At 39.6% G+C, this 12,899-nt stretch overlaps 1 protein-coding gene across 33 annotated transcripts in view; it reads right to left on the reverse strand.

The window, feature by feature from the left end:
• Positions 1 to 12,899, reverse strand: part of NRXN3 (neurexin 3) — a 1,013,077-nt gene that overhangs the window by 525,351 nt on the left and 474,827 nt on the right. For all 33 annotated transcript variants that reach the window (XM_054161979.1, XM_054161978.1, XM_054161962.1 and 30 more), the window contains one exon: positions 12,432 to 12,551. In XM_054161979.1, the coding sequence (XP_054017954.1) occupies positions 12,432 to 12,551 (120 nt within the window). The remainder of the gene's footprint in view (positions 1 to 12,431; positions 12,552 to 12,899) is intronic.

A 12,899-nucleotide genomic window follows, 5' to 3' on the forward strand; every position in this document is an offset into this window, starting at 1 on the left:
ACTAATGAGTCATTTTTGTCACTTTTCATGCTGTCTTTAAAACTCATTTTAGCAACCCAAGTCTGCTAACACCTGGCCAGCTTGTGAAGAAAAGACTTTTCTTCTTACTCCCAAGAGTCTCTTTCCACCCTATGGCAGAAGTCCAGCAGATTTTGGCCTTTTGAAACACCAGCTTCCAATGTTTCCCCCTTGTAAGGACAATATCCCCAGGTCAGTATTTTTCTACTCCAAACCTAATTGCAAGCAGGACAAATAAAACAAATGAACTCCCAAAACTGCAGCTTCCCCATTAAAAGGAAATCATGTAGTAGGAGAACAAGGAAAGCAGATTTGCTAATTAAGTGACATGATCATATGATTTATATTTCCAGGGCTTTAGTCCTGGAGTATTTAGCACAAAACCTAAATAAATAAACAAACAAATGTGGAAGTAGGCAGACCCCTGCAACATGCAAACATCTTCATGACTTAGCAGACTATCAGCAAGGAAATACCACAGACCAGATGATACATGCTCAGCTCTACTGTTTGGGACTTTTTTCCCTTTAATATGGCTACTCTGAAGCTATGACATCTTGAAGTAGCATCTGAAGGTTTCTTAAGCCCTCTTAAGTCATGGCAGCACCACAGGACTCAGTAAACACTGGGGAAGATGTAAACTGCACAGTGCTATAGAAAGCCTTAGGTGATTTCAGAAAATCCTTTTTTTTTTTTTGAGATTAACTTGGAAAGGAGAATAAAGTACCTGGAGGGACAGAGATGCACTCTAACTTCATTTCAAGTTTTCATATGCCAAACACTTGCCAAGGGTCTGGGAAAAGCCAAGCAAAATATGCCTAGGGTCTGTGGGAACACAGCACCATCTCGTGGAGTGAAGGGAAGTATAAAAGACCAGGAATAAGCATTCAAGCACTTCAGACATCCGCAGCTTGGCTTTTTGACAGCCTGCTCCTGCAGCAGGTTAACAAACCTCCCTATCAAATTTGTGCTTTATAAAAAAAGTTCACTGCAGATCTATAAAGAACAAATGAACAACAACTCCCTATTTTTATCTCTCAAACTCATCACTGTTAACATAAACACTGGGGGCCTTTTCATAAATAGAGTGTGGGCAGACAACCATCTGTACTGAATGCTATTTGCCAGCAGGCCTAGCGCAGCTGTGAGCATCCTTTTCTTGCAAGACTGACTCTCCTGTGCTTAAGGTGAACAAAGAAAACAAGTCTCCAAATAGTAAACTTGGCAGGACTAAATACCTCTTCTTTCATCTGTTCAGTACTAGAAAAGAAGAAAGCCCTTTTCCATTTAGAAGAGTTGGAGGAAACTCCAAAAGACAGCTATTCCACTCTTTCAAGTACTTGTTCCCAAATATGGAGGTATGCTTATGGAGCATCTGAGAGAGAGTAAATTAAGTTGCCCAGCTGATTCATATCTTATTGGTCATAAATAAGAATTTCCTGGCACCAATGAAAGTATGACACCCTGTTTAGTTTCTGCTTCATTGTTGGAACTCCAACAGAGATACATCTCTGCAACAGAAAGCATTCAAGTGTCCTGGCTTCTAAAGGAAGTAGTCAAATGCAGGGTTCTCTGTGAAGGAGGATGTAGTTGATCCTTTCTGCTCCATTCCAAGTATTATGGTACACCTAGCTCCACTTTAGCAAATACTTCCAAGTTCATTCATATTTATTCCTGGTCTCCAGGTTGAAATTTGTTTTAAATTGGAAGCATTATGATACACTGTCTATGTGTTTTGACTAACTCCTATAATGAGTTTAGTACGGATCTCTCAAGTCTGATATTTGGGCTACGTTCTCTGGTGTGCCTAAATTAAGCTTAAATGACTTGATCTATCAATCTTGCATGCACATAAGCCATCAGTATCAATTCCACAGTCAAGTGAGGAACACTGTGAGGATGCTCCCCTTGAGACAAAGCACAAATCCATGTTCATCAGATGTATCTCCATTTCAGCAGAATGAGGTAAGGGATTTAAGCCTCCAGCCTTTTACAAGTGGGACAAATGCAGAGTAAATTCACCACTGGTAATAAGCACAAAAGAAAAATAGAGGAAAAAGGCTGATTTTTTTTTAACTGCCAGTACAAACACAATAGGAAGCATAGACAGTTCTGCTTGACCTCAGTTCTCAGCATTCAAATAGCAATATATGAATTCTCAGAATATTCTCCATGCTGCAACACTATCTGTTGCAGTATCATGTGGAGAAATCAAGTCTGAGCCTAAACTTAAGCATGTAGGATTAACATGGTTTCCTACCTAGTCTAACACACCACGTAAATATGTGCAATTCAGACCAGTATTTCAGGTATCCATGTATGGCAGTTCATCTACCACGTATAGATATGCTGCACAGCTGACAGTACTGTTCAGAGATCAACATCATGCCCCACTGTGTAGCTTTGCATGTTTTCTGAGTCAAATATTATGTTCATTGAACTCAAGATATTTATCAGTATCTCTCACACACAGTCCCTCAATTTTCTTTACAAGCAGCTGAAATACCTACAACCGTTTGCCAGCAGTCAGATTCACAGTCACTACTGCTGAGACCTTCTGCTACTTAAGACAGAGCAAGGGCTTGGAATTCAGGTCTGCTAACACAACCAATCCTGTGTTACAACGGCAAGCAGAAAAATGAGTCCTTGCTGATGTCATCAGTAACACTGCCTTCTATAATGTGCAGTTGGCTTGGATCCATAATTTAAACCCTGGTGCACAGGCACTTCTCATGACAGCCTGCATTTCTAAGTGAAAGACACCTGACTGCTGAAGTCTCCAGTAGTCAAAAGCACTAACAGTATTAGCCCTCTCTTCAGCAATTCGTGGTCTTCAATTATGGGAATACTTGTGACAGATGAACTATTAAAGACACAGATGCTTCTAAGGGACCTGCAAACGGTATGATGGATGGCTTGTAATATTGTTATCTATCTTCATCATTTGCCTGAGATCAACAGGGCAGAAATGTAACAGACAGAAGGTCATTTAGTGCAATGTGAAAAAGGAAAAAAAAAATTTAAAAAGAAAGAAAGAAAAGAATTATGACAGATAGTTATGGGAAGACAGCAAACCCGACACCAGTTTTGCTGTGGCCAAGCACTGCAACTAGGTTTCAGACCAAAGACAAGGAAGAGTAGAGCTCCCACCACACTTCTTTCAAAATTAACATGCCAGACTGTTCTCTGGAAGAAAATTTTGCTTATATTTGGTAGGTGTATTATTAAAGCCAAACTCTAGTTAAGACATTAAGACATTCTGGTCTAGAGGTCAGTTATAATGTCTGAGACAGTTACTCAATGGACACAAGCAAAACCACTCTCAGGTTAAGGCTAGAGGCATTTGAACAAAAGTACACTAACAAAGGCCAGACAATTCTGCTGTGCTAGGGAAGGAGTAATTTTCTACTCCTCATCCCCCCTCACTCAAAATCACCCTCTTAAGCATCCTGCTGGCAAAAGAAACATCCTAAAAGTCATCTCCCAGGCCAAGGAGGCCATCACAAGCCCACGCTGCTCATCTCCAACAAAGTGGTCTGGGAAAAGCTTCAGGTAGTCACAGCATAGTGACTGACTACATCATAAATCCCTACACCAAGGAGGATAAACTAACTTAGGTCAACACTTCAAAACTAAGATCACTTGTCTTCTTTCTCACATTTTTAAGCTCTCTGCTTAATTTTCAAGACAAATTCATTGTTTCATAGCAGCAAATAAATACTAAATTTTGTTTTGAAAATAAAATCAACTACATCTCCCTTTTTTATTCCTTCATTTTTCAGATTTTCACTGAAATATGCAATGTTTTGGTTACCTTAAATGTGCAGGGTTTGCCAACTAAACTACCACATAAGAAATGTGTTCCCCAGCTCTGTATGTACTCAAGAGTTTGAAATGAACTAGCATTCACAGATTTGGAACTTTTCTTCTTCTGTGGACTAACTGGATCAGTTAACTAGCTGTAGATTGGTTAACTGAGGTTTTCAGTTAACAACCCCCAGTAAAATTAACGTAATTTGATTATTCTTGGGGTTTTTTAATTGAAAAGACTTTTTCCTTTCACAATCAGGGAAATGTCTTTGTAACCCAAATTCTCTAAGGACAGAAAAAGGGAAATGAAGTTCCAGGCTCTAGACCCAGCATTTGTGCAGGTCTCAGATGTCAGCACACAGTGAAACACTTCCACAAAGATAATCAAATCTACCAAAAAATGCTCCCTCTCACAAATCTTGTTTCACAGGTGCCCAAGCAGCCAGTTTCAATCTGGCCCATGGGGATCATTACTAAGATAACTGTAATTAAAGTTTTGCATCTAATTCCCAATGTTCCACAGCTGAGGTTATTATACCAGCTCCTCTGTAGCAAGATTGTAATGTAATAAAGATATGTCCCTATATACAGGTAAACTCCACTGGATATCAATAGGTAGCCTTATTCCAATGACGGGCGATAATTAGTACATTAAGCAGCCTGGATAGCGAACAAGAATTTCCTTCAGGACCTCTGCCTAACCCTGCCTTTGTTCTTCTGTTAATAATTTTCATTGAAAAACAAAACAAAACAAAAATCAAACAGGATAAGTATTCAAGATGTCTCTCTCCCTACCCATTCTTGTCTCCTCCCTTATGTAGCCCCACGTGTGAAGAAGGAAAAACAATGATAATAGAAAATCTACCACTGCCTGCATTCCTCTGCATGTTGGCATTCTCACAACCACCTGCACCCTGCCAATATTTTAGGACTTGCATTTGCCCACACTAATGGCTGTAATCTTAAACACGGCTTTCAGTCTAAAGTAGGAGCTATCTAATTCAGCTGGGTACTGCAAAGATTGGAAATCACACAAAACCTACTGAAATGGACCTAAGGATTCTTGCAAAACAGAGTTCCTGCACAGGACATTAGGTCTAATGTGGGAATCACATTTTCATAATCCACCACGCAGTTATGACAGACCCCACACAATAAAGGCACCTGTGCTTTCACCTGGATTGGTGACTGGAGTATCCTGTTGCAGATCATCATCAAAGGCTCCGAGTCAAATAGAGCTTTTGCAAGGTTCTTTCCTTTCACTTCAGAAGTACAGGTACCATCTGCATACTGTGAGGCACCCAAAACATTTTACTTCATGCTGATGAAATTGTAGCTAGTGTGAGATTAATCTAGAATATTTAGGCAATACAATTGAGGAAAAAACCTTCACAACATTATGTAAAATACATATATATAAATTTACTTAAAATAATGGTCCTCAAGCTCAGGGTGACTTTTGCCTGCAAAAATCAAGTCTATGTTGATAACTATGTTATGAGTGTTCACATTTACTGCTTCTTAAAGAAAATATGAACATGTGCCAGATATTACAAAGACAAAGCTAGACTTAAAAATTAACAAATCCTTGTGATGTTTGAGAATTTACAACACTTATTAATATTAATTTAGGGGAAAGACGTGCTTAGAGATCATCGTTGGCAGATGGATCTTGGGATGGTTGAACAAACACAGATTCCTGCTTTTCCACACCACATTTCTGTTACTGCAGGCAATTTACATCAGTATCTTTCAAGAGACAACACCGTGGGTGTGCCATGTCTGAAGAAAGAGTTTTAGAAGCCAGCTCTTTCAAGGGGCAAAATACCCAGGACCCAGTACCACTCATTCACCTATGTATAACATTAAGAGTAATAATTACTACCATGACTACCAGAAAGTATCATGTGAAAAACAAAATACTGCCAAAATACTGCAGAGATCACAGGGAACAGAATTATGTCAAGAGTCTTCTGTGACATGTTTATGAAAACAGCATAGCTGCTGAGCAGTGCCAGGAAGAGAGTTAAGTAACTGCTTGAAGGTTGATAACAGAAGCTGTAATCACCACCACCTGTAAAAAGTCTTTCTCCTTCCATCCTATTGAATTCTGTAGCATGGTTGGAGCATACCTCGATGTGCTGACAGCAGCCAGATGTGCACAGATATCAGTGACTGATTACACAGCTCACATCCTAAATGTTCCTTCTGCCAAGCTGTTGAAGCAATTGTAATTAAATTACACACTGGAGACCTAGCTGCATTTTGGGGATCACAAAAGGATAAAGTTGGCTAGCTTCCACAGTTGGGAAACAGAAGAAAAGACACATTCTTCTGTCAGGGCACCTTGAGAAATTGAAAGGTGTAGAAGAAGCAATCCCAAAAAGCACCTGCCACTCTTTCAAATCCAAAATAGGGACAGTCAAATTCCTCTCTATCATATTTGACAATGCCACCCACTGTGGATGACTCCCAAAGAGAACACGTTGGGGCAAACAAGTTCTTCATACGCAGCCTGATCTGATGTTTTACAGTTGGTACTCAAGGGAGGGGAAATACGTTTCAGTACACAGAAAAGCAACAAGCTTCATAAGCAACTCAGGTGTTAAGGCAGTTACATAGTGGGTTATTACTAATCATCAGAAAAATGAATGATACTTTAATAAATGGCACTAGATCATTGCCCTAAAGCTGTTGCAGTTTGTGGAGTTGCAGTGTAAATGAAAGCAAACCAGTAAGCAGGGTAAAAACAGGAATCACAAACCAAATCACAATGATACAACTTACACCAAGTACTAAAGTACACAGTTACATTTCCCTCCTCATTTAATCCAAATACTCAGAGGGTAAGGTCATTCAGAGACAAAAGGCAGCAACAGCTTAGGCTAGGAACTGAATATGAGCCATCAGCCAGAAAACACTAGTTATAGTAGAGGGTATGTAAAGGAGTACTGCATAACCAAGGGCAAAGCGTGAGAAGGGAAGTAAGAAGCAGGCAGGGTGCCTGACCTGCTGTAATGAAGTATGATTCACTCAAGATAAATCAGAGGTGACTCTTGCTTCGTGGAGGCCGGTTGTCTCTGTAGTATCAAAGGCAAATCCCTAAGCGTGGTGATATTTAAACAGCTGACTGGTTTAGCCATGCATGAGTAATGAAGTCTATGCAGATTTATTTTCTGCACACAAGCAACCTCTTGCTCTCTAACTCAGTAAGTGATCAACTGGGCACATTAGAAATAAATAGGTGATAACTAAACATGAACAATGAAGTTTTCTGTAAGTAAACCAAGTTGAGCATGCTTGCATTGACATGAGGGGAGGTAATGAAGTCTGGCAAAAACTGGCCCAGATGGTGAAAAACAAAAAATTCTGAGAGAGGGATTAGGGTCCATCTCCCTACTAGAGGTCTGAATCCTGCCATGGAGGTAGCTGCAATTGCTCAGTGGCACAGACAAAACAAGCGTGGAGTGCAAACAGCTCTTGAACACATCAGAGTAAAGCCACTACCATAATGTAACAGTTAGTTTGCCCTGGTAGCAGTCTCTACTAATAAATATTGTGCCACGCCATTTAAGAAGACATGAGGGAAGCTGGTTCTGTCCTTTTGCAACTTAATCTACAGGCTATGCTCCAGAAGCATCAATCCATTAAGGTATTCATTCGCTTACTTGGGCAGGGGAGGTTTGTGGAATCTCTGCTCTGACATGCCTGGAGTCTCACCTACAACACTTCATGTAGCAGAATGGCCAGATTTGGATTTCCTCATTCAAACCCAAATATTCTATATGGTCTAAAGTATTGGTCTTAGATTTGTCCTGCTAATTTTTATACTTTTCATTTTACTTAAAGAAAAAAAAAAAAAACAACAAAAAAGATTTTGGCTAGTGAGTAAACCTTACTAGCTATGACTACAAAACTGAAGATACCAATAGCACTTCCTGTGAGAGTGTTAAATCAATGAACAAAAGAGCAAACTCACCATGGTTCTATTTCCCTCTAATCTTTCCCTCCTCCAAATGTGATTTACAAAAAGACAGTAAAAGCTTACAGTTTATGCATCACATGGAATAACTTACCGAGCTAAAAGAACAACATCCCTGTACATCACCTCTCTCTTGGACAAAAATCAAGAACTACTTAACAAAACAATCACATTAGAAGGTTAGAGGATTGCTTTGTTTATCAACATGATCTTTGAAAAGCATACAGACTGAAATCATAGAATGGTTAGGGTTGGTAGGGACCTTAAAGATCATCTAGTTCTAGCCCTGCTGCCATGGGCAAGGACATCTTCCACTAGACCAGGCTGCTCAAGGCCTCATCCATCCTGGTCTTGAACTGTGCCAGGGAAGAGCCAGCCATGACTTTCCCAGGTAAATTGTTATAGTGTCTCATCACCCTTACTGTTAAGGATTTCTTTCTGATATCCAACCTAAATCTACCCTCCCCAAACTTCAACCTATTCCCTCTCATCCTATCACAACAAGCCCTTGGAAAAATTCCCTGCCTCGCATTCTTGTAGGCCCCCCTTCAGGTACTGGAAGGCTGCTAGAAGGTATGCCTGGAGCTGCCTTTTCTCCAGGCTGAACAGCCCCAAGTCTCATAGCCTGTCTCCATATGGGAAGATACACATACAAGAGGACAGACAAACAGGGGCTGCATTTTCTTTTTACCAATCAAATGGATTTTTTTTCTTTTAAACAGGTGGATATTGCAACCCAGAGTTTATAAATAAATAAATAACCCCCCCTAAAAAGCAAATCAATAGTTAGCAGACAGACTTAACAACTGTTTCAACAACAACAACAACAGAGCTGTTTGAAAAGCTGCTTTATACTCTGCTTGCAATAGTCATTGCTGCAGGTTATTGATCTTTTACAGACAAACAGCCTCCATTAAATACATACTTGGATTAGCCTGGCAATTTCTCCTGGGAAGCTTGACCTTCGGGGTTACTCATCTGCATGAGGCACTGAGTAACAAGCAGTGTTTTCTATGATCTAGTTTGACATACATATATCTATTCCCATTAGCTAGACTGTCAAAGTCTATTTTTTATGCATTCTCTCTCTGCAGAAAAGAAAATGTCATTGTTTGATCAGACAAGAACACAAGTAAGTTAAAGAAGCTGTAAAGCTGTTCATAGGACAACAGTTTAAACACATGTCACACCTCAGGTAACTTCATCTTTAACTACCATGTCTTCATGGTGAAGAACAGTAAAAGGATAGAGTTCATCCCAGATGCAAGATCAATCATTAATACTGTGGGTCAGCTCTTAATTGTGATACCTCATCTGCCTAGAGTTACCCATTTGACCAGTCTAAGCAACAGCTTGGCATGTCAAGGTTATTTATAATCCTAAGTATCAACTGCAATATATTAATGCTGATTTCCTACATCTTAGAGCAAGAAATGAATTCTGAAAATAGGCTGAAAGCCCAATTTATTGAATGTGAAGCTGGACTGATTAGAACAACTCTAAATATTGAAGAATGGAAAACCACTTCAAAAAAATGGAAAGGAGAAATGGAACGGAAAGGAGAACGGAAAGAGCTTATACCAAATAGTTCCACTGCTTCTATCTCCATCGTTCTTTACAGGTGTTAGTACTGTCTAGTATGGAGGGCAGACCTTCAAGTTTACTTTTGTACAACAAACCTTCCAAAAATCAATTTGAGGGCAGGAGGCGTCTGTATTTTGTTGTTGTACCTTTTGCTTTTTAACACGGGCAGAAGTGATACAACTCGAAATGAAATATATGAAAACTGAATTTATGCCTCCATAGCGCAGAGCAATTTCTTCTTCTGAGGAATCTTGATTCCTACCATGTAAAGAACACCTAAAACACAGATACACAGCATCATCTAAAAATTGAGGTCGCACCATCATTTCCACTAGGAATTTAAATCCTTGCCTTGCTACATGATGCCAGGTACAAAAGTGACTATAGATATGTAACATGCATCTCTGCCACTTGCACTTTGCATTCACTTTTCAGACACAGCAGTTACAAGATAGCTGCATCTGAACTTGGAAGCTTAATGGCCAAATCCTGGCTCAAAAACTAAAGATCAAACACATATGGGTGCACCAAACGTTCTTCAGCATTGTTAAAAGTGTGAACAACTGCAAAGTTCACACTTAAGAAATTAAAAAAATTGCATTTACAATAGTTAGAGGATGATTTAAAGGGCTCAGCAAGAAAAAATTCTCTCAGAGGCACTGAAACATCCTGCATCAAACACATGAAATGCTAATTTTCTAGTGTGGACACTTGAGTTAGCTAACAGAAACTGAAAGGCAAAATGTATTTGGCAAGTCCTGCTTTTGCTACCATTTCAATTGTGTAAATCTAGACCTGTTCTATTGATTTCAATAGTGCATTTTTATTATCAGTGAGAGACCACAATTTTGTTATAAAATAGAAATACCCATCTCCTGTGGAGCAAGGAAAGAGAGCAAGGAAAGAGAGCTACCAAAGATCCTGATCTATTCTTTAAAAAATAGCAAGGCTTCAGGTTGCACAGAAGTTACCTTCCCTGCCATTTCTTGCACCACAACCCAGTTTAAAGAACATTCCATTCAACTAACACACAAGTGCCTGCACTATTAGACTTGGGCATAATAGCAACCATCTCTAACATATAGAAACAGCAAGGAAGACTCGCTCTCCACAATTTACAACACTTCGTAACTTCATCAGGAAACACAGAGTAGAACTATGTCTTCTGCCCTGACACATGGCAAAGGCTGTAAAAACCAAACCAAACCAACCAACTAATACCCATAGAACCTCTCCAAACAAATAAACCCCAACCAAATAAAACCAAACCAAACAAACAAAACGCACAAAAAGATGTTTTACGCACATTTTGAAGATCCTGGTTGGAGTCTTCTTGTGTTCCAGGAGGAGTTCACATGACTTACCTTTCTGGACCCTTTGGAAACCCATATCCTCCTGTGAGCATTTCTAAATTACCTGCCTGACACCAAGCAACTGACTACTACATGGCCCACATCATCCTCACTCATATTAAATCCCCATCTCTGCTCTGCATGGTGTCCAGCTGCCAGCTCTAAAAAGCAGCAAGGAATCCCCAATTACAGATGCAGGAACTTGGCTTCCTGACACTTCAGAGACTACACTAAGTCATTAGTAATGGCACAACAAGGGCACTGTGACATTCTGGAACTGTGAAGCCCAGCACATTAGCAACAAAAGTGCAAGTATCAATAATCTTTCCAGAAATTTCCTGGATATGTACTTAAATACAGCTCAACAGGATTTAAAGGAGCATTTCTTTGACACAGCAGGTTTATAATGTGCTATGCTTAGCAACTCCAAATCTAATGACTGAACAAGTAGTGCAAGAGTGGGAAACCTGGTGTGCAATTGACAAAAGCAAACCAAAACAAAAATTGCAAAGAATCAAAGAAAATTTTTGTGAACTCAATATGAAGAGTTCCTTCTGAACCCAAAAGAGTCAGTCTTGATTCCAAAACAACCCAAAACCAGATGTGGCATTATAGCTTATGACACACCTTTCCAATATTCATTTGGGGAAATTATGCTGGAAGAAAGGGAGACAAACAGGTAACATCACATTTTAGGAGAAACTCAGAAAAGCAGGCTTTTAAGCCTTTAGCAGAAACAAAGTGCCACTACAAGTTAAACAGCTTGTCCTACAAACCACCGATTCAGCCACATCCCAAACTTCTATGGGAAGGGTTGCATTTACAACAGTGCTATGGCACCAATATTGCATGAACATTGCCTGTACCACTGATAAAATCCACTAGAAATACACTTAATCAAAAGCAGCAGCTTCTGAGGTGCAGATGATCAGAGTGCACTATAAATGCCTTTTCTGGTTTTAAGATTTACACACAGAGTGAACCACATTATTGAAGCCTACTGTTATGCTTGCTGCAGCACTCCATCTGCTCCTGCCTCAGGATGGCAATTGTGCTCTTACATAGAGGTGGGAAGAGAGTATAGCTGAAATTATCTGTCCCCTTTAGGCAGGGGCAAGGGGGGAGCAAAGGTTTGTTCAATTATTTTAACAGAGATCTAAATAGTAATTGACCAAGAACATGCCATGTTTTGAGATAAAACAAATCAACACGGCAAGAAGCACAGTGTTGTTCCTGTATGTTTAACTGAACATTCTAGCAAACAGTATCCAATTTTTCATCTTAGCGTGTAGCTAGTAAGCCAGTAGAAGACAATCTGCAATATTGATCAGCAGTTTGACATGGATTTCATGTCTTTGTCACCATGGTTTGAATGAAAAACTCAAAGCATAATCCAGTACACAAAACCTAGCCATTTTGTACCTGTGCAAATAGTACACATATTATGAAAAAGTCACTTCTGGTTTCTCTGAACTAGGAATTTCATTAGCATCAGTATTATAATTGGCCTGGCTGAGTTAGCCTTTAAAACAAGAAAAACACACCAAAAAACTCCAACATGTATGAAATTGCAAATTTTCATTTTAAAGTTGCATTTCAGTTGAAAGTAAAACTAGTAATTTGTTCCCTGTGATTCCATCCATCAGAACTCAGAGGTCACCAATCCAAAGGAAAAGCCTACTTACGGTCATTGCACTGGCTCCCAGAATACGAAGTCATGGAGCAATCGCAGGTGAAGCCTTCCCATTGCTGGTTACAGATGCCTTGATTTGCACAGGAATCTTCCTGACAAGTAGTACTTGGTCCTAGAGAAGGAATGACAAGAAAATGGTGAAACAAAGCTGAGAGAATAATTTTAGTCATGCCCACAAAAGCTCCAGTTCATTATTATCATTACTGTCAGGATCCTCATGCAACACCGGAAAAAGCACTAACCAAACCATTCTTGGACATGCAAGAAACTCAGGTAAAAGAGCACAAAGACAACTGGACATTTCACAGCAAGATGGCAAACTAACAGAGCAAGGAGAAAGAGTGAACAGCGACATATTCCCTCTTAGGCAGGCCCGATTCACGTGTTCAGTGCTAGCTAAAAGAAATTTACTGTAAATTAAAGTGAGATGCAAGGATGACAAACACTGCTAGGTTGTCAT

Source organism: Dryobates pubescens, chromosome 5, assembly GCF_014839835.1.
Source record: "Dryobates pubescens isolate bDryPub1 chromosome 5, bDryPub1.pri, whole genome shotgun sequence".
In the NCBI taxonomy this organism is placed as follows: domain Eukaryota; kingdom Metazoa; phylum Chordata; class Aves; order Piciformes; family Picidae; genus Dryobates; species Dryobates pubescens.